Here is a 22,485-nt window from a genome sequence, read left to right as displayed (position 1 = left end):
AAAATTACAAAAGTTACCTATAGATCCCACGCCAAGAGGTACGTTGGGGGGGGGGGTACGTTGGGGCGGGGGGGGGGGGTTGGGGCGGCTGGTCAAAAATGCTGTTTTCGGGCACTTTTTGTAAAATCTGAAATTTACTACAAATTGGCCGCCCCTGGATGAACGCGTTCGTTCGAGTTTTGCAGAAAGTTGCAAAAATGAGAGTCATTATCTTCAAAATTGAATCAATTTTCATGGATTTTATGTACAAAAATTAATCCATTATATTGAAAACAAACATGGATTATAATCGATTATAATGGATTCTAATGGATTTAAATTTTTCCAAAATAATCGATTATAATCGATTAAAAATCGATTACGTGGTCTAAATTTGACATAATAATCGAATATATAGACAACATTTTAGTCAAGGAAAATCCATTATAATCGATTATTACCCATGAAACTTTGGTGCGGGTAAGCCCGTTTGAATATGAAAGTTCTTTTCTTCTGTTGATTCGAAGTTTCCGAGTTTCATATTTGGTTGTTATTCATTTTGATATCAGAATAATTATTTCAGTTGTATCTAGGCTAACGTTTAGATCAAATTTTGACTGTTTCAGAAACGGCTCTGCAGTTGTTCTATTTTTTCCGACCATTGAAAATGGAAAGGAACTTTGCTTTCGGGTGTTTTAGTTTTGTTTGTTTTCCACGCAAAGTCAGGCACCTCAAATAAAAATCAAACGGATTTGATTCATATATCATATTACAGTGTTGATAAAAACTGGTTTGAAATTTTTGATTTTTTGAGTAATTTTGAGCGAGAAAAGCAATCGAGTAACCTTCGTTATTGACAAATTTAGCAACTGAGGCTAAACAAACTTGGTTTTACTGAAAGAAAAACTAGTTTTCGAAGCCTAATTTATTGCTTTTCTGGCATAAAAACTTTCACAATTTTTTAAATTTTAAGTGCAAAAAAAATGGAAAAAAAACTAATCAATTTATTTTTGATTTTTTTTTTCATTTTTTGTTTATTTTATTTTTGAAGACAATTGTAGTTGTTCACTAAAACTTTACGCTTTTCATTAATTGTATTATCCCGCAACTTACGCAACGCATTCAGATTAAATGGCATTTTAAAATATTTTAAGTCAAGATTCAGATTCCGAAAAAAAAACATTTATTTTTTTCACAAAGTTGACAAAAAATTGGACTAAAGGGTTTTAAGAAATTCGCCCTGAGTTTAGCAGATGAACTTTTACTCAATCATTTAAACAAACCTTTTTGAAGATATAAGAGATGATATTGTTCAATCTCAGCACTCTTTTACTGTTTTCAAACAGTTTTGAACAGCGAATAGATGTCTATACTGAGTTTTTTGAGTCATTGATCAGTTCGTGTAGAGAAATTGGACTTTAATAATAAAGGCACACAATTTCTTATGTTTATTTATAATAAGGATTGAAATCCCTAACCAAGCAAAAAAAATAGTTTAAAGAAGGCCTTTGCAGGAGCTTCTTTTGCTTTGTGGCTTTTTTTTCTGAAAAATTCTGCGACAATTTTTTAGGCAAGACATCTTTAATTTTGAAGCAGGACATCTTTAATTATGAAAACTGATCGCATTTCAAATCCAGCGAGTTTTTCGTCGAGTTTTTCTCATCAACATTAGAGGTCATTGGAGCCAAATGCAAATGGGTTGTCCAAAAATGAATGCTCCGAAATAACAGCACTAAAGCAATCATTGACAAAATTTTCTACTAAAATTTGTGTAAAATAGAGCATCCAAAAATGCTTTGGAAAAGGGTGTTTTTTCTTCTCTCTTTTAGCACACTACCAAATTTGCATGCTTGACAGAGTCTGGAGGCCTTGCCGTGCGCAGGATTTTTTGTCAGTTTCATAATTTGAGCATTTTTTTGAAAAGTTTTAAAGTAATTTTAGATTAAAGTTTAAATTAGGTTGAGCAAAGGTCGATCTTAGGTCGAGCAAAGGTCGATCTTCGGTCGAGCAAAGTCAAAACATAGGTCAAGCAAATTCAGAATAAAGGTCGAGCATTTTCGAAATATACAAGATTTGGCCAAGAAAGTCGAAACATTGGTTGAGAAGTCAAAAAATAGAAATGAAAGAGTGATTTTTGTCGGATTTCTACAACTAGTTTCATTTTTTGTTCCGCCGGTTGAAACATCTGAGCTGGCTCAAATAAATTTTGAACTCTTTTTCCTGTCAATAGAGTCGCGACAACTGAAACATATTCCTTTTAGGTCGAGAAAAATGAAATTTTTATGCGCGGTTGAACAAATTATAGTTTGAAACTTTTGTTCGAGAAAAATGATACAAACCAAAATTTGGCCGAGACGGTCAAATGATACCAAAGTTTGGTCAAAGCGGTTGAGATACAAAAATTTTTGGTCGAAAAGATATAAAACAAAAACCAAGCACCTCAACTCGGACAAGTAAATTAAAGTGACGAACACAGTCTAAATATATCCATATTTGGTCAGGAGAGTCGAAACATAGGTCAGGTACAGTCGAGTCATAGAAAATAAAAATAAAAAGTAGTATAAGTGACTATATCTAAGCACTTCATTTCTTTCGTGGCGAATCAACTTAGCTTATCGCTCAATCTTTTCGAAATGCTCAAATTGTCATCAAACAAAATTATCAATTCTTCCACAAAAGGCTAAATTTGGTATAAAATTATTTTTATTGCAATGCAAATCCAAAATCAGGGCAAAAGTATTTCAGTTCAGTTTTCTTAAATCGTTTAGAACTTTTGAAGTTTTGCGTCGTTGTTATCATGCTGCCAAGCATTGCCGCATAGCTGAACGAACAACTGGGATGTATGTAAGAGAATACCTGAAATACAGCAAATACACTAAATGGTTTTCATGTTTTATTTAGCTGAAAGTTTGTTTATATAATGAAAAATACTATTAAAAAATATTCTAAAATGTTAGTAAAACAAGATAATTAAATGAGGAAAAAAACTCTAAAAAAGACTTTATAATCCATTTAATGCATCAAAATAATCAACTCAACTCAATTTACAGTCTTTCCTTTGCAGTTTTTAAAGCCCAAAACTTTTTGAATACAATCTACTTTACAATTAAACATTTCATAATTTACTTAATGCGAACTTTTTGTACAATAAATCGCTAAATTTTCTTTCAATAAAAGTTTCTCTGCAAAATTTTACCGATCTAAAATATTACTGGGTTGACAATCCTACTAAAAGTTTTTCACCATGAAATTCGGAGCATGTCTTTGTTGGAGCATTTCTCCGTTTGGCAACTTTTTTCCAATTTTTGAAAGCTTTTTTCCTAAATATTAATTCATTCATAATTTACGCTGATTTATTTTTTTGAGTTACAAATCAAAACGCATTGATTAAATTTTGTAGGCTTAACTTTTTTCCCACAACTATCTAACCTTCATTTCTTACAAAAAAATTTGTAAGATCGGAACTTTTTCCAAAAACGCAAAATGCTAAAACTCAAATCCAAATAGTTCAAAATGTCGCAGATAATGCAAAAAACTATACCAGCATTGAAAAAAAAATTATTCATGAAATATATGAAATATTAAAAAAAAAATCAATTTATGAGCACTTTGTTTTTGTTGATGCCCTAGATTTGAGGAGAGGTAAATTTTGAACAAATTTGAATTTAAGGCATCTCATTTTTTGAGAATTTTCCCTGGCAGGTATTGATTTTGCAACGACCTTGAAAATCGTTTCAAATCAAAAATATTGAGATATGACTGTTTTTAACCAGAAAAAAAACTAAATTAAAATTTTTGACGCTGAAAAAAAAATCAATTCAAAAATCTTATCTAATGATTTGAAGTTTCTACTTCTGAATCTATAATTGCCTGCTTTGATTTTTTCAAAAAGACTTGAAAATTTGATCTTATGAGACCTTTTTGTTTCATTAGACAAGAAACTTAAAATCAGTTTTCGCGTTAGCTTTATACTGTTTTTCACCGACGTAAATTCATGATGAAGTAACCTCTACGTTCATAAACTTCCACTTCAGAATTTCAATTTAGTACTAAAATATTTCGTTTCTTATCATTTCAATTCGAGTAACACGTCCCCTTTAATTGGGTGTTAGTTGAACTAGCCTTAATTTGGCCTCGTTATTACGTTGGAGGGTGATCAATCAGTAATTGATGTCCCAAAATAGCCCCAAATGATACTGAAGGAGGCGAATTCCTGATACGCATCCTCTACTTGTCACTTAATTGTCGCAAAACCTTGACGTCTATGACTGAAATAAGGCCTTCCATGAATTTGACGAAGCCATTGAGTTGGGCAATTTTTTGGGTAAATATAGTACCATCATGAATAGGTAGAGATTTCTGAGACGTATACTTAATAACCCCCTAATTGAATGAGTAAAGGACATAACCTTACATCTTTTTTACTTAAAAAGATTACCCTTTGAAACTGAACTTTAAGCTGCGGAATTTACCTTTATCCTTTTATTAACTTAGTTCACCGTTTTTGGCAGACTCTGTAATATTTATAACCCATTTTTATAACTTATGGGGGAATTTCAAGTCAATTAACCACAAAACGGGGGCGTTTTAATATCTAAACTCTCCTGAGAGCATTTTTTTGAAAATTGGCGCACTTATGATGCGATTTGCATTAAAAGTTTCATTCGAACTTCAATAGATGAACCTTTGATAACTGATTATTTCACTCAAGTTACCAATGTTGAGTTGTTTGAAGTGAAATTGTCCAAAGAGAGGTCGCTATAATTCAATTTAGGGTTGCTTTAGATGTCTGTTCGTTCGTGATGAAAAACTGGTTTCTGCAGACAAAAGGCTTCAAAAATGGAGCTGGTGGTATCAAAATGGCAGCACCTCAAGACAATTAGAGCCATTTGTAGGAGAAATTTCAAGTTGAATAATCTGATTTCTTTGAACTTAGCTTCTTTTTGCAGCATATTTTGAAAGGCAGCATATTGGCCGTCTTCGTTCAGTATTAAAATGCCAAGAATTTTTTTCAAAAGATGTTTTTTATTTTTATACTGTAATTGAAGGGCGCTATTGAAGAAAAGAGCGCGTCTAAAACCTCGCCTATAATGTTTTCGAGTGTGTTACCGGGGGTGAGTTGGGGGGGGGGGGTGTGGTGTGTGGTCATATGGGGAAAAACTGTGGAAATTACCACGTGATGGAGAAATCTTTGGCAAATATGGCAAGCATGACCAGAGGGGGGTTTTTGAGTACTAGGGCCACGGCTGAGCAGAGGAACAGGGCTAAGAAGTAGATCAGTCCGGATATCAGTCTCGTCTCCTCCATCAACTGACGCTTCTGGATCGCAAAACTGGCCAAGAACGTCGTGCTGCAAAAACAACAAATTATTTCTTCAGCTTTTTTCAGTTATTAATTTTTCAAAGAAATGCTTAAAAATACAAGAAGGCACGGTGCAGAAACAAAAAACTATTACACCATTCGTTGTGACCGGTTGCTAAGCGTGTATCACCGAATATTCCGACTAGAATAAATTTTGAACAGCTAGAAGATTGAACAGCTAACAAGATGTCAAATTGGAAATAAAAACCGTTTCTTGCAAATGAAGACTCGATTTAATAGAAAAATATTCATGTTCGAGAACTTTTTGAAACTTACAAGCAGCAAATGATTCAAAGCTAAGATTTTCAAAAACCGAAATTGGTATGTACTTCGAAACGGAGACATTTCTGATTAATAATTTTTTAATTCTCGTTTTTTTTTTTCAATAAATGAAGTGATTTCTGAGCACTTCTTGAAGGAATGCAGGTCCCAGCTCTAACAAAAAATCAGGCTGATTTTTGAAAGCACATAGCAAAAAATTATTTTTGCAATATAATTGCGCCCTTTTGTTATTAAAATAAACTATGAATTACCTGCAAACCATAGCGAGATTTCCAAGTAAAGTGAAAAGAAGAAACAGCAGCTGGGTTCTCTTGTTCACCTCTACAAACATGCTCGCACCACCCTGCACACAGAGGTCAACAAAGGTTAAGTTGAGAGTTAAAAAAATAGATATAAATGTTTTTTGTCACTTCTGAACTGAATCGATGGCCAATTCGACATTGTGAGCAAAGCTTTTACACGTTAGAAATCGGCAGGGAAAAGTAAAAAGAGTCGTTTTATAAAATAAAATATTTTTGGGAGGGAGTGAACTTGGTTTTGTTGTACGGATCCGCAGTCCCCCCACCCCTAACCAGTAGTTTTTGTAAAATTTAGGATTTCGCAAGTTATATATGAACAGGTCTAACGTATCTTTGGATTTGCATAGATCGGAAGTGATGCAAAAATTGAATTCAAACAGGCAACTCTTGAAATTGAAATCGAGATTGAGATTGATTGTGAAGAAGTCGTTTTTGTTATCACTTACCAGTACTTCGACGATCATGCCGGCGACTAGACAGACAGCGTAGGCTTGCAGGCGTGACCGGTATGAAAGGGAGCCTCCCATGCCACTCTAAAACACACACAAAAACTATTCTTACAATTCTGGCCCAAAAGTGATGCTTCAGACCATAAAACTCAAACGTCGTTCGAAAAAGTAATAAACTTAACATGTAGGATAATATTTTCAGGTTCAACCATTTTATTAATAATTCAACCATTTTTTTAATATTTGATAATAATCATAGTAAAAAAAGGCAGATTGTACAAATATTTCAACAAATATGTATGAATGTTTCCCGAAGAACACGTTCATCCATATGTTCACCAACCCATCCCCTCCCACGTCCCCCCACAACCCCCACCCACCACGCCACCCCATTACGTCCGCCCACCACGTTCCCTCAATTTTATCCCACTATGCTTCCCCCTCATGTTCAAAATGGAGAATGGGAAGCGGGCAAGCGTAAGGAAGGGGAATAGGCAACTGTGAGGCAACAGTTCAAAGTAAGGGTAGGGGTGAGGTGTTTTAAAAATGTAGCGCCAGCGAAAAAGTTGAAATCAAAGAACGACAAAAAAGCTTAGCTTATTATTCAAACACGAATGAATTTTAGAAAATTGTGAAGTGAATGAAATGAGGCAACAGCAGCTAACTTATGATTAAAATGACAATAACCTGGGTTGACACAAAATACTTATCATACTATTTCATATAATGAAAAATATGCTTATCATACTATTTCATACATCAAAACAAATACTAATAAAATAGCAAGATAAATATTTTTTCCATATTATGAAAATTTATAATAAGCATTTTTTGCAACATTGTGGAATTAAATAACAGGTGTTCTGCCATACTTTTCATCACAAAATATTTTGAAATAGCGAAAACTACTTTTTGTTCTATGAAATTGTATGATAATAATTTTTTCCATACTATGAAGTTGTATGATAATCATTTTTCTCATAAATGAAAATACAAAACGGTTTTGTTTTGAATTTTTAGGTTTCATCCGAAACATTAACCAAAAACTTTTTGTCTTAAGAACCCAGAGTGTAACTGGCAGTTACCACTCAGATAAACTGCATTTGGTAATTTTAGCCATGTAATTTAATTTTAACATTTTTGCATGCAATTATATACCAAAAATTTAACTTTTTGTAAATGGCTAGATAATTTTTAGATTGCAAATTTTGGTGGTTGAGAAAAAAGGCTTGTTTTTTTGTTACATTTTTATTTTATCATATGAAACGAAAAATCATAATCGTGTTTATCAAAACACACTTTTTTGTGATTTTTGGATTTTTTTTCTGTGAAAAACTCATCCTGGACTGCGTTATAAACACAAAAAAATGTTTTAAAAATTGCTTACCTCAAATTTGTGTTTTTTTCCTATGAAAAAACACACAAAAAAAATACTAAAACCAAAAAAAGTATATGCAACCAAAAAAGGTATTGAAAACTTTTTACCTCAAATTTGTGTTCTTTTTTCTATGAAAAAATGCATATCTTACAATTTTCATATATCAAAGCTATATGATAAGCATTTTTCCGACCGAAAATTAAATTATCAGTTTGACAATATGTTGATCTCAATCACTGAAAAATCCTATTAAATTCACTCAAAATTGCCCAAACAAATTTTCAATTGATTTTTAATTTTTCTAAATTTTCTCTAGAAAATGCTTATTGTACAATTTCATATATGAAAGTTATATAATGAGCATTTTTTCGAACGAAACCAAAATCAAGTTTTTGATGGTTAAAATGCTTTTTGTAATTGGAAGCCTTCATAAATTTCAATTGCAATTACGGAAACATGTTTTCAGAGAGATTTTTGAAAAAAAAAAACAATTCTATAACAAAATGCTTGTCATACAATTTTCATCTATGAAAATTGTATGATAAGCATTTCCATCGAAAATTGTTTATCGTTTCTTACATGATCAGAAAGCTTCAAAAGAGCCAAAAGTAATAAAAATGTGTTTCAAAAACCTTTAGAACAGTTTTTAAATTTTGTATGAAAATTGTATGACAAGCATTTTTTCCTGGGATGCAATAAATGAAAACGTATGATAAGGGTTTTTTTTTCTATGGACGTAAACCCGAGAAACAACGAAAAACAAATGACAAAAACAGATGAAAAAGGTTCTAAATCGTATACATTCATTTAAAGTGGATTGCTTTTTTGGAAAAACAAGTTTCGAGATAATTTGAAAATAATCGATTATGATTGATTAAAAAACTTTTTTTTTGCGTAAAATAATAAGAATTGAGTCAATTTTTAATCGGTTATGACACTTTTTTTTTCATTTTAGAGATATAGACCAAAATACCCACCAAAGCGTATCACATTAGAAAAAAAAATTTTTTTTGCCAATATTGCTTGATTTTCTGATATTTTTCTAAATTGTTCTCCGTTAAAAAGCAGCTTTACCAAACAAAAACAAAATTGTGCTTCTCGGTCTGCATTCTTTATGATTTTTTTTGCCGAATGTTCTGCTAAAAAATGCGTAATTAGCCACCCAAAGATTTAGATTAGCTAATTTTTTTCTACGTTCACCTCTTCCTCCGTTCCGTCTTTTGTTTGACAAATTAACGAGGATGCTACGTAAGCGAGAAGAAACTTATCATTATTTTGAGATTTAAAAAAAACGAAAATAAGATTGTATGGCATCATCTAAGAAATTTCCTTCTTGTGAAATAATTAGGTTGATGATTAGTTATTGAGCGCAGACGAATTTTAAATTGAAAAAATATCAGAACGTAAATTACCATTCTAGGCCTGTAAAAATATCAATCCGATAACTTTTTCAGTGGGAAAGAAATGTGACTTCATAATGTATACTATTCATGAAAAAACAAGTATTATAATTGTGCGAAGTACGAGCTCTGATAATATTAGTATATTGAGGCTTTTTATTTGTGATTCAACTTTTTACATAAGATATAATTAAAAAATTGATTCAATGTCGAAAAAAGCTGTACTTATGATTTCTTTCATTCGTTTTTTCACCGCTAGAAGTAATAAAGTAATAAAAATGTGTTTCAAAAACCTTTAGAACAGTTTTTAAATTTTGTATGAAAATTGTATGACAAGCATTTTTTCCTGGGATGCAATAAATGAAAACGTATGATAAGGGTTTTTTTTTCTATGGACGTAAACCCGAGAAACAACGAAAAACAAATGACAAAAACAGATGAAAAAGGTTCTAAATCGTATACATTCATTTAAAGTGGATTGCTTTTTTGGAAAAACAAGTTTCGAGATAATTTGAAAATAATCGATTATGATTGATTAAAAAACTTTTTTTTTGCGTAAAATAATAAGAATTGAGTCAATTTTTAATCGGTTATGACACTTTTTTTTTCATTTTAGAGATATAGACCAAAATACCCACCAAAGCGTATCACATTAGAAAAAAAAATTTTTTTTGCCAATATTGCTTGATTTTCTGATATTTTTCTAAATTGTTCTCCGTTAAAAAGCAGCTTTACCAAACAAAAACAAAATTGTGCTTCTCGGTCTGCATTCTTTATGATTTTTTTTGCCGAATGTTCTGCTAAAAAATGCGTAATTAGCCACCCAAAGATTTAGATTAGCTAATTTTTTTCTACGTTCACCTCTTCCTCCGTTCCGTCTTTTGTTTGACAAATTAACGAGGATGCTACGTAAGCGAGAAGAAACTTATCATTATTTTGAGATTTAAAAAAAACGAAAATAAGATTGTATGGCATCATCTAAGAAATTTCCTTCTTGTGAAATAATTAGGTTGATGATTAGTTATTGAGCGCAGACGAATTTTAAATTGAAAAAATATCAGAACGTAAATTACCATTCTAGGCCTGTAAAAATATCAATCCGATAACTTTTTCAGTGGGAAAGAAATGTGACTTCATAATGTATACTATTCATGAAAAAACAAGTATTATAATTGTGCGAAGTACGAGCTCTGATAATATTAGTATATTGAGGCTTTTTATTTGTGATTCAACTTTTTACATAAGATATAATTAAAAAATTGATTCAATGTCGAAAAAAGCTGTACTTATGATTTCTTTCATTCGTTTTTTCACCGCTAGACAGGTGATTAAAACGTGAAATAGAAACAATGAGGGTGGGTGCTTGATCTTGTTGGTTTGTTTTATGTTATTGTTCCGAATACTTCACGAAGTGAGAAGGACCTGTTGTGGAATTTTTATACCTCAAAAAGAGCTTGTATTGGATCAATTGTGACATCACAATAAAAACTTTTCTTTCAACCGTCATGTGGAATCCCAAAAAAAAACATTTAAAATTTAAGCAACCCTTAATTGCTGGGATGAAAATCGTTTCGTAATTTAACCAACGTTTAATTGGAAAAAGTGAAAAGTGATTTTCTCAGTTTTTTGCTGAACTTTTTTTCAGCTCAATCTTGGTAGCTCAAGCAAAGGCCTCCAATTCTCCCCCCCCCCCTTAAGGAGTTTGGCATACTCAATGGCCTATGATTCTCCCTTTTTGGTGCTACTTTACGACATACTTTTTTGGTCAACCAACCCTCGAAATTTTTAAGGGAGGAATTTGCGCATTTCCCGTTGTTGTAAAAGCATGGCCGAGTTTAAAATTCTTGTTTTCACATATTTTGTCCTCTCTTTAAAATGAATAGTTTTAAATTGAAGTTGAAAAAGGTCGATTACAGGAAACGCGGCTAAAAGACTCTTTCCTGTAAATTAGCGCAGCTTAGACAAAGCTCATTTCGGGCAGTGAAAAATGCAGTTGCTTAACAGGATTTCTAGTTCACGGAGTGCCATGCGAATATTTCAAATAAAAGAGAAGACGCGCGATTTTTAAATACACATGAATGGGATCTACTTAACAATCTCCCCTCTCTTCAAGAAAGGGGGGAGATTGTTAAGTAAACTACTTGCAGCGGATTTTCAACCAATCAGAATGCAGCAAAACTCGAATTTACATACAACGCTCTAGTGCAAACTTACTGTTTTTAATTACAGGGGTGTAGATACAAGAGGGGGGGGGGGTTGTTAAGTAGACCCCATGAATGTTATGAACGCCCATAGTAGATAATGAGTTACTGATTTGCTACGTTTTTTAATGATAGTCATTTTGAATTACACAACTAGAACAGTTTTTTTCTCTCGGTTGTTCATGTAACTTCTAAATTTACTTTTGAAAAAGAAATTAATTAGTTTGAATGAAATTAATTAATTTGAAAATGTAGTTATTTTGAATGGTGAAGCACTTTCAGACGCATAAGTACTAAGACGGCGGTTCATCAATTAATGCAACATTAGTGGATGTCAAACTACGCATTAATACTCATGGGTTTTACAAATTTGAATCCCTTGGATTTTTAACCCCGCTCTGACAAAACTGAAATTATGATCTATTCAAATAGGCTTTTAAACAGAATATATACAGAATAAAAGATGATTGTATAACGGCCATTTGTATATGTAAATCGGTTTACAATAAATTTTAATGGATTGCAATGGCTTTTTAATATACAAAAACAAAGAGTTTAATGACCAAAAACCGATTTAAAATGATTTAAATGAATTTTTGCATGATAAAAAACAATCAAAATCTGAAAAAAAAACAGATTAAAAACTGATTTTTTCCTTGTCCTAAAACGGTCTTTTTTTAATCCTCAAAACCTAATCAATTGTAGTTAAGATTTGATTTTGTTCCCGAACTTGAGTTAAAGTTTTTTTTTCAATAAATATTTCCGTTAGTTTTGGAATGAGCCACAGTCACGTGAGGAGAGTTGATTACCTCAAAACACAGCTCAAAACATAGCCGCTTAACTTTTTCTCAATTTGCTAATATGAGTTGATAGGCGGGAAAATTGAAGAAAATTTGAAACTAATCTGCATAAAATTTGAATATTAATCTGTAAAAAGTCTATATAAAATTTGTGTAAAATCTGTATCAACTCGGTATAAATTTGCAACTCTGTATAAGAAACCAATTTTAATCAATTTCAAGATGGAAATTTTTTTCAGAAAAGGGTTGATTAAAAACCAAATGACAGGTAAAGAGCGAAAAGATCAATTTTCTCAAACTTTGCGGAGGTCCAAAATTAATTATTGTTATAACTGAAATGATTCACTCCAGAAAAAAAAACTGTTTCGTTTTTGAGAAACTGTTTCGTTTATTTAAGGTGAAAATTTTAGACCCGGCTGTTTGAAGTACTTATTCTTCTTTCAATAATACTTTACATAGCTGGGACCGCCTGGTTTAGACTGCGGTAGACTTTAACGCGGGGAGCTTTTGATGCCATAATTTAGTCTGCCAATGAAAATTCCCTATACAAATCTTCGGCAATTTTTTTCTTGGTAATTTCCAGTGCCAGCTTTTGGCAATCGTTCAGCTCAAAATTTAGGCCACCAATTCACAAAATGAAAGCGTTTCTGAAGAATTGTGAACTAAGAGATTATGAGTGTTAACAAATAAACTGCCTTTTGGATAAATTTAACAGCATATCTGACAAATTTTCCACATTTGTGATAAAAATGATCCTGAAAAAGTAGTTACTTACTTGAGTTATTATTGTTCCGAATTTCGATACGAAAGTAACAGAATATTTGTGCTCGGGGTGGGTATTTTTTTCTTCAGACAAATTTCGACTTTTTAACTAGCCATTTTTGACGGAATTTTTTATATCATTCAAAAGCTATTGTTGTCCTGAGCTTAAATTTGAAAAGATATTTCACCTGTGATCATTTTTCGTAAAGTTACGAGGGTTTAAAATTTGCCATTTTTGGCCATTTTGACCAATTTGGGACAATTAACGCGCGATATATTTCGCGCTATTAACGCGTAAGCGGAGATTTAATCCGTCTTAGAAATCGTTCCAAATTGGTTGAGAGAAGATTATTCGTCATAATTGATTTGTTGCAAGGAGCGAAATCTATTGTTTTGTACTTTATATGGCGTGTGGGGCGTGTGTGGGGTCATTTCAAAATTTAGAAAAAAAGTTTTTCATTTTATTTTATTTCATTTGATTTTTTTAATGTTATTACTGCTTCATAAACGTTAAAAGGCAGTCGGAACTTTCAGGGCTTCGCCCTGATACGAGCAGTCTTGTTCCGACTTTCGTAACGAAAGTAACGGAATAATTGTGCTCGGGGTGGGTTTTTTTTTCTTCAGACAAGTTTCGACTTTTTAACTAGCCATTTTTGACGGAGTTTTTTTTGCATCATTCAAAAGGTATTGTTGTCCTGAGCTTAAATTTGGAAAGATATTTTACCTGTGATCATTTTCGTAAAAAAAAATGGGGCTTAAAGATTGCCATTTTGGCCAATTAACGAGCAATAATTTTTCGTAAGCGGATGTTTAGTCCGTCTTAGAAATCGTTCCAAATTGGTTGAAGGAAGCTTATTTGCCTTAATTGATTTGTTACTAGGAGCGAAATTTATCACTTTGTATTTACAAAAAATCTCGATTTTTTTTGAAATTTTTTTTTCATTTTTAATTTTTCAAATTATTACTGCTCCATAGACCTTTTGTACTTTATTGTAGTTTTCCATAAAAAAAATTCAAATTTTAGAAAAAAAAGTTTCAATTTATTTTATTACATTTAGTTTTTTTTTGTTATTACTGCTCCATAAACCTCAAAACCAAAAGGCAGTCGGAACATTCAGGGCTTCGCCCTGATACGAGCAATCTTGTTTCTAGTAAATATTAGAACAAACCTGATTTCATCCCTAAATAATATTTTCAATAAAAATGCAAAAACTGAGCAGAAAAAATTGTGTTTCACAAAAAAGTATTCAAGAATAATTCACGTATTGTTATTTTTTTAATGTATTTTACTTTCGCTGCAATTCTTTATTGAGCATCTTTGATTGGAATTGATTGTTTAAGTTATATTTTGGAATCAACGCTTACTAAATTGAAGTTGATTCGAGTCGATAATTTAAAATTATCTCCTCCTTGTCTGTATAAAAATGATTGCAAAATACTTTTTGTCAGTTCAGGTCGTTATGGTGGGGTTTTAAAACATGAGTTTGCAATATGAACTCTAACCACTTCGATTATTTCAAAGACAGCGGTTCGTTTTTTGCTAGGGAGTTGATTAAGGGCTACAAGGCATTTGGATGGAATTTCCAACATCTCATTTGAACATTATACAAACTGTAGTTCAAATTCCCGTTTTTTTTCGTTCCTTATTGAGAAAGTTTTTGAAACATTATGATTTTTGGAAAATATATTTTTTTAATTTGTAAAACAGTGAGAAGGAATCTGTAATTTGCGATAGTTTGTCAATCAGAACATAATTTGATACAATTATTTGGTTTAATTCTGGTTTTGCTTCATGTATTTTTTTGAAGGATTGCGTTTTCCAGACTTCAAATTGTTAGCACAGATCCGATTGCCACCAGCGGCCTTTTCACCGGAATTTCCCGCTGTTCTTTCTCACCCAAGGTCATTTTACAGCTTTTGTTCTGCTGTTTTCCTTTGTAAAGTAATACCCGAATAAGGTATACAGCATCAATGCAATATGCTTCCAGGAAACTTAATCAAGCAAGGCTTATTTGATCTACTTTCATGTTGCAAGGTAGGGCAATATACATTAATAATAATCGGTGAACAGCTTAAAATGCCATTGAGCATGAAAAAATTTTGCTCGCGCCTGAACAGAGTAAATGATAATGATAATGATAAGTACGCATGAACTAAAAATTTATTAGTTCAATATAACGCGTCGGTTCATTCTGGGTTTCGAGAGCCCTCCATTAAAATATACTCTTTGATGCTGGGGTTGTTCTTGAAAAGTAATCGTCATTTAACCCATATTCAAAGTATGAATTCTCAACATATAATGTCGAAAATGCTTTCCAGTTACTGCAGATGTATCAATTAATTTTTACAAAGCTGCAAAGGTGCAAATTTTCTAAATAGTTTTAATTGTCTCAAATTGCGTCAGTGAATTTTTGATAGCGGTTTTTATCATCGCATATATTTTCTAATGGTCTGAACAGCAACAAATTTGGTAGCATCTGAAAATGTTACCCAACGCTTTTTATGCACATGGATAGCAAATTTTTCAGCATAAAAATTTAGGCAAAAAATCAAATATTAGCAAAATGTCAAAAACAAACTCCGGCCAAAACCGATGCAAATATCAGTAACTTCCCAAATGGCATAATTCCCAAACGGCATAAAAATGAAAACTTTTCCAAAATGGCATAAATTTTAAGTTTTCATTGTAATTTAAACGTTTTCTATCAATTTCTAATTCTAGCATTTTGTCAGGAACGAAAGCATGTGAACAATATTTGGAATTAATTACTTCCAAACAAATTTAAGCAATAGATTTGTAAAAAAAAGTTGACCACAAGAAGCTTATAAATAACCGCAAGCTTTATGCTTCTTGCTTTTGATAAAAAGTTCTACAAGTTTTTCACAATAAAATGTCAGTCAACATTTGAATTGACAATTTGACTAATTTTCTCACATTGTTCACGAAAAAACTGTTCTCGATTTTTCCAAAGCAACTGTTGCATTCAATTTATGCCATTTGGGAAATTTTTCATTTTTATGCAATTTGGGAATTATGCCATTTGAGACGTAATCCAAATATCATTTTGGAGCGAATAGCATGACACAAGCGAGAAAACACAAGCAAGAAAGCGTCAAAAGACTCGGAAGTTGTCACAAAAAGACAAATTTTGCATGTATTGATTGGAATGTAGTAAACTAATTGCAACCACACAAACTTGCATGCATTAACCTAGCAATGCCAAACTTTGTATGAATTATGCATTTCAAAATTTTTGCAAAACATACAGAGTTGGAAAATTTTTGGAAAGGACTTACTGTTCACAAGTGCCATCAAAAGTAGCATTTTTATTTGGAACTTAAGTGGAAAAAATGCTTCGTATTACCACACTATGCTTTGCATGACTTACTGTTCACAAGTGCCATCAAAAGTAGCATTTTTATTTGGAACTTAAGTGGGAAAAATGCTTCGTATTACCACACTATGCTTTGCATGTGTAGAAAGCTCTACAGCACATAAAATGCATTCTGAAGGATCGGATAGATATATGCAGTGCCCTTAAGGCAAATGTTAAAAAAAATCTAACAATCCAGAACTTGTTTTGAAAACACGTTTTCTAATGAATCATATCTCATTTCACTCATACGAAGTTATTGAAGTCAATTTTTTTACAATAGGCAGCAAAATTTGCCATAAATAGATGTTAAAATAATAATTTTGGATGATTTTTGCCCTAACTCTGTTTTTCGCCCTAATTTTGAACAAAAAGATGAAAAGATAAAACTATTGCGTCCAAATTTCACAAAACAAATTGCTTTTAACGAATTTCTGATAAAAGTCTAGTTTTTATTAAGACCTTTCCCACTAGAGATGAAACAGTTGAGAATTTAAAGCTTTCTTCGTTTCATGCGAATCATATAACTTGTTTGGAGAGAAAATGTTGAGAACATTTGATAAACCGCAATACACGGATGAACAAAACACAATTCAATTTAATAAAAACAAGTGAAAAAAGAAAGTCTTTTAAATTGTTTTTACGAAGACACAAAAGATCAATTGCTACCATTGCTTCATTCAAATTTTAATGTTGACTTACGTTGTTATACGGACAAAACAAAATAATATAGGAGTTTTAGCTAATTTTTGGCAAATTGTTTTCATTTTAGATTAAAGGAAATGAGACCAGAAACTGAAATTTATCTAAAGTGGTACTACATGATGTGTTTCATTAGATCCTAATTTGCGTCCTAAAACAGGTTGATTCGAGCTTAGGATTTCGATTATTTAACTATATATGCATCGAAACCAGCTTAACCAGTTGCTGCACAAGTATAATAGAGTAGATACTTTCTTTTGCGGGGTGCAAAAAATTTTGTACGAACGCTTGAAGTGATAGTGAGTTGAGCATGAGTGAATAAAGTGTCTTCAAAAAATGGAAAAACAACTAAAGAGAAAGCCCATTTTTGCAGATAGATAACTTTCTTTATTTTGAATTTTAACTTTTTGTCAGGGGAGCTCTTAATAGTTTTTTCTTACCTAATAGTTGCATAAAACCTACTTAAAAAGAGAAGAAGGAAGTTTTTTTCTACCTGAATGATAAATTTTCTTTTAAAGACATTTTCGCTCGAACTAAACAAAACTAAATGGACCTGAAAACTACTCAATTGAGGATAAAAACTATAATATGAAATTCAAAAACGACCTTAAAACATTTCAATTTTAAAAAACTTGAAGCTTATTCTGTCTTTTTTTACTTTTTGCTCAAAAGTCAACTTGTACGAAAAAAAAACAGGTTTAAAATTTTATTGTAAATGATTTTTTTCTCAGTAATTTAAATGACTAGCGTAAAACTACTTGTGCAATGAAATTTTAAATGATTTCAATCAGAATCAGAACGTATTCTCTTGAGAAAACTTCGAAGCTCACATTCAAAATACAAAAAAATATATGATGCTTTTCCATCTGCCCAAATTGATGTATGTTTTATACAAAGAATTTTTTTTTGTTTCATGCATCATATTTTTGAAAGTTTTTTCGACAAAAAGTTTTTAATTTCGCGACAAGTCGCACCGTTTCATAAATCAGAACAGAATCCCACTCTTATATTTAGAAATAGATACAAACATTGAATAGGACTGCTCGTATCAGGGTGAAGCCCTGAATGTTCCGACTGCCTTTTGAGGTTTATGGAGCAGTAATAACAAAAAAAATTAAATGTAATAAAAAAATGATTTTTTTTTTCTCTAAAATTTGAATTTTTTTATGAAAAACATCACCCCACTCGCCATATAAAGTACAAAAGGATAGATTTTGCTCCTTGTAACAAATCAATTATGGCAAATAAGCTTCTTCAACCAATTTGGAACGATTTAAAAGACGGATTAAATCTCAGCTTACGCGTTAATAGCGCAAAATATATCGCGCATTAATTGTCCCAAATTGGCCAAAATCGCAATCTTTAAACCCCCATAACTTTACGAAAATGGTCACAGGTGAAAAATATTTTCAAATTTAAGCAAGGAACAACAAGAGCTTTCGAGTGATATTTAAAAATTTTTGTCAAAAATGGCTAGTTAAAAAGTCGAATTTTGTCTGAAGAAAAAAAAACCCACCCCGAGCACAAATTTTCCGTTACTTTCGTATCGAAAGTCGGAACAACAATGCTCTTATTGTTTGCCTGCCGAATGTAAACACAGCGAAGCCTAGCGATCAACTGCTTGTCAATACCTTGCTACAAACTGTCACTGACTCTAAAAAAATTCGTTTTTTCTATAGACTGCCAATCGTTGCTTTCGACCCTTTATTGATATCGGCGAATTGTCGGTTTGCCTTTATGCATCAACCGAAAAAGTTTTCTCTTCAAAAACTAGCTTGAAATTGTTTTGATCATCAGCGCTCTGTTGTTTTGCACTACATAGGGTTCAAAATCTCGTTACTAGGTTCAAAATCTCATGCTTATTCGTTAAATTATTTCTCTATAGGAGGAGATTTGTTACTGGGTACCATAGGGGGGTAATGGTTAAAGTTATCCCAAAAAAGCACCTATTGAGATATGATCGACATTCGAACCAAAGCCCCCAAAACTTTTGTCAAGTTTTTGAACCAGATTTTAGAAATAGTTGCATCAATCATGTGCGAGAATTTGAACCATGTAGATCAAAAAGTTGAAAAGAAAACGAAAAAATGCAAAAAAAAGTCGTTCAGTTGCACGTTGAAAAACAAAAACTCGCAATTTTCTGCCCCATAACTGTACAAAATGTGGGATTTACACTTTTTCAGCCCCAACAGACGAGCCATAAGGATTAGCAAAAACCAAGAGATTACAAGCATCGATCAACAATAATCAGCGAAGCGTGAATTTATAGTTCAGAATAGCTGGATTGAAAAGGATTGAATTATAACCTTGATTTTACTGTGCGTATATAGATGAAGGCGAGGAAAGCGGGAGGCACACTAGTAGACTGTTGGTAAGTGTGTCTTCGATGTAGATAAGATCACACAGATTAAATTGTCTGCAGTCTGCCTGCATTTGGAACCTCAGGCAGTGTACGGAAGGTAACAACTATTAGATCAAAAAAATTGGCAAGAAATTCAGCGTTGCCAATTGACGTATAACAAAACATGCCAAATTAAGGTTTTTGGGCCTTTTTTGAAACTTTTGACAAAAATGTGTTTTCCACTCAAAATATTGATGCCTATTGGTATGTGCCAGAGGTGATTCATTTCAAGGCTGATTGGATTAAAATTGGTATAAAAAATAGCTTAAAAAATGGGGATTATTTTGGTTCCAACTGTGCAAAATTTCATTTCATCCCCATCTACTTCGAATCGTTTTTCATTTTTAATTCGCGATGCGAAAAAATTTAGGTTTCCGTAAAATTGAGCTAAATTAGATCAATTTCTTAGATTATTCATAAAGTTCAGAAATTTTTCATGTCTTACTAACCATATCAAATGTCTTAGAGCTAGATTCTTGTCTTTTTTGAACTAGCGAAATCCTGTTCCTTGACAAGATAAATCTTTTATAAGCCTCTTAAATCCATCCTTTTTTGAGACCTGAGGGTCATTTTTTGAAGCTAAGATATTCTAGGGAGATACAGAGGAGCAAAAATCGATGTGAAAACGAATTTATACCCCACTGTAGCTTAGGGCTAATTGGCTTTTTTGGTATCAAGTAGAGATGCATTTAAGTTCATTTCGGGTAAGCTCACTAAGCACCTTCTCAAATGAGCAGGTTCTATGATCGATAAGTAGTGTCGCAATTTTGCCAGGAGCGTCTCAAAAGAGTCCAAAAACATGACAAATATCTCAGAAACTTGACATGAAAGGTTACCGGAACTGCTACCCATGTCAAAGGTCAAAGCAATAAGAGCTGGAGTTCGACTTTGTAGAGGGACACAAAATTTTTTATCCTATTAATTTGGTGTCTCAGTCTTAACTAATTGACAAATCCGATCACTTAAGATCACCCAAACTTTGATTAGATAGGTTTTTTTTAAATTGGCGTGTATACATTTTCGTTTTTTGAATAATTTACTCATGTTCCTTTCCCTTCATGCTTGTGGCGCTTCTTGCAATTCGATATACATACTTTAAAAACACATATGATCAAGATTGGGTTTTTGCTTTGAGATAAAAATAATTAAAATTCGCTACGAACGTCATTTCTTAGACTGATTATTTTACTTGAAAATAAACACAACCCTCTAACTAATTTTGTTCAAGCAATTTCAGACTTATCAACCCTTTTTGGGACTGTAGCCTTGAGACACTGTCATGAAAAGGAGTGCATGTCACGTACTATCGTGGCTACTGTTGATAACACAACATTCATTAAAATGCACCTCATTCATTTGAATGAGCACTCAAAGAGGGAAAAATGAATAAAAAACTCTAAACATCCTAAAATCTCAGGGCTATACATTAAAAATTTAGGAAAAATTACAATTCATCCTAAATCCCACTACTTTGCTTTGACAAAAAAAAAGAAAAATATAGATAAAAGTTGGATAGGATTAAAATAGATAAAACAAGTTAGCAGGTATTCAAACATAATTAAGTAGTTAAATTAGGAATCACTGACACGAAACGAACCTGTAGATTTTGAGATGCATTGGACTGTGTTTTACTGCCCGTCATCCACGATGAAAACATACCCTTGCCCCCCTCATTGCCCCCCTTCTTCCCTCCGCCCCCTCCCCCTCCGATGCCTATTGACGGCAGGAAGCCCAACGCAGGTTCACTGCTTTTGGTCTGCTGGTTGGAGGTGGATCCGGTGGCGAGTGCCGACGAGAGACCTCCGAGGAGTCCTGTTGATCCCGAGTTAAAAGTCGGTCCGACTGCCGAGTTGCGTCGGGATCCAGCCGAAGATTGGCTGAGTTCACCCTGAATTAAATTATAACAAATAAAAATAATCGGTTTGTTGGCTCAAAATTATACTGAGAAAAGTTCTGGTCTGAGAATGGTCCTACAAATTGATGAATAAAATTATTCACTTCACAGGTTGAATCACTTCGTAGATCCCAAGGTTGATTCTTTACTCTATCATCTAAGAGTTGGGTGTTAAACAGTTTAGGAATTTCATGAAATATCGTATTATTTTCTTCAACTATTTTTCATTTATTCTTTCTTCCACCTTTCTTTGTTTATTTATTTATTTATTTATTTCATTCTTTAGAAACGTTAAGAAGACATCAAGTTTCAGCAGTTTATTAGTGTTTAGCAGTTTATAAGACATCAAAAATGATGAGTATTTTGCACATGATTAAGCAATTCTCAGTCACTTACAGGGGCGGATTTGGGGAGTGGGGGGAGAGGGCGGACGCCTTTTCCTATCAGGGATTTGACCACCCTACTGACCCAAAGGATCCTTCTTTGTACTATTTTGAGATATCCATTTTTGATGACGGAACCTAAAATTTTTCTAAAGGCGCCTTTGGCGCCAGTATATACTAATTTTGAAATGGGAGCTCGCGCCGAAAAAACGCGATTTTTTGGTCAAATTTTTCCAAAAAGTGCCTAAAAATGCTTTTTTTGGCCTGTTTTTTCAAAATTTTGCCTGAGGCGCTCAAGTTTTGACCAAAACAGGGCCTTTTAAAAGCTTTGAGAGAGAGCTCGGAAAATCAATTTGGTCGATCTAAAAAAAGTCCGAGCCCCCCCCCCCCCCCTTTGAAAATCCGAGCCCCCCCCTCCTTGATAAAATCCTAGATCCGCCCCTGGTCACTTTAAAAAAAAACTACATACCTACATTTGAGAAAACATATCTACAGTTGATTCAGAAATCGAAAGAGTTTATGAGGTCATGTGACCTCTTACTTAGTAGTCCTTAAGAGACAAATTTCGTTCTCTTTCTTTAGAAGCTGTCTCTCTTAACCCCCTACGGAAAGAACATTTGTGAAAACTATAAAAGAATAAAGAAAATGTCAATTCTGCTAATGTATTAATTCATGGATCAATCTACGGAGAAGCTCGAGGATATTTTATAGCGGTTACAGTCTTATTAAAGGAACTTGACAGTTTTCAATTAAACCAGGCAACTAAAGCTCATAAGTTCAAGAAAATCGTTGAGCTCTGTGACAATGGATTTACCTAGTT

The 22,485-nt window shown here is 32.7% G+C and overlaps 1 protein-coding gene across 1 annotated transcript in view; it reads right to left on the bottom strand.

The window, feature by feature from the left end:
* Positions 1-2,652: 2,652 nt before the first annotated feature.
* The window catches only part of LOC134846647 (uncharacterized), a 29,000-nt gene continuing 9,167 nt past the window's right edge, over positions 2,653-22,485 (bottom strand). The window contains exons 4-8 of the mRNA XM_063864032.1: positions 20,986-21,276; positions 6,368-6,454; positions 5,874-5,965; positions 5,153-5,329; positions 2,653-2,835 (exon numbers count right to left, since the gene is read on the bottom strand). Of these exons, the coding sequence (XP_063720102.1) occupies positions 2,775-2,835; positions 5,153-5,329; positions 5,874-5,965; positions 6,368-6,454; positions 20,986-21,276 (708 nt within the window). The 3' untranslated portion in view covers positions 2,653-2,774. The remainder of the gene's footprint in view (positions 2,836-5,152; positions 5,330-5,873; positions 5,966-6,367; positions 6,455-20,985; positions 21,277-22,485) is intronic.

Source organism: Symsagittifera roscoffensis, chromosome 5 (genome assembly GCF_963678635.1).
Source record: "Symsagittifera roscoffensis chromosome 5, txSymRosc1.1, whole genome shotgun sequence".
Classification (NCBI taxonomy): Eukaryota; Metazoa; Xenacoelomorpha; order Acoela; family Convolutidae; genus Symsagittifera; species Symsagittifera roscoffensis.
This window is presented reverse-complemented; position numbering and strand designations above follow the sequence as displayed.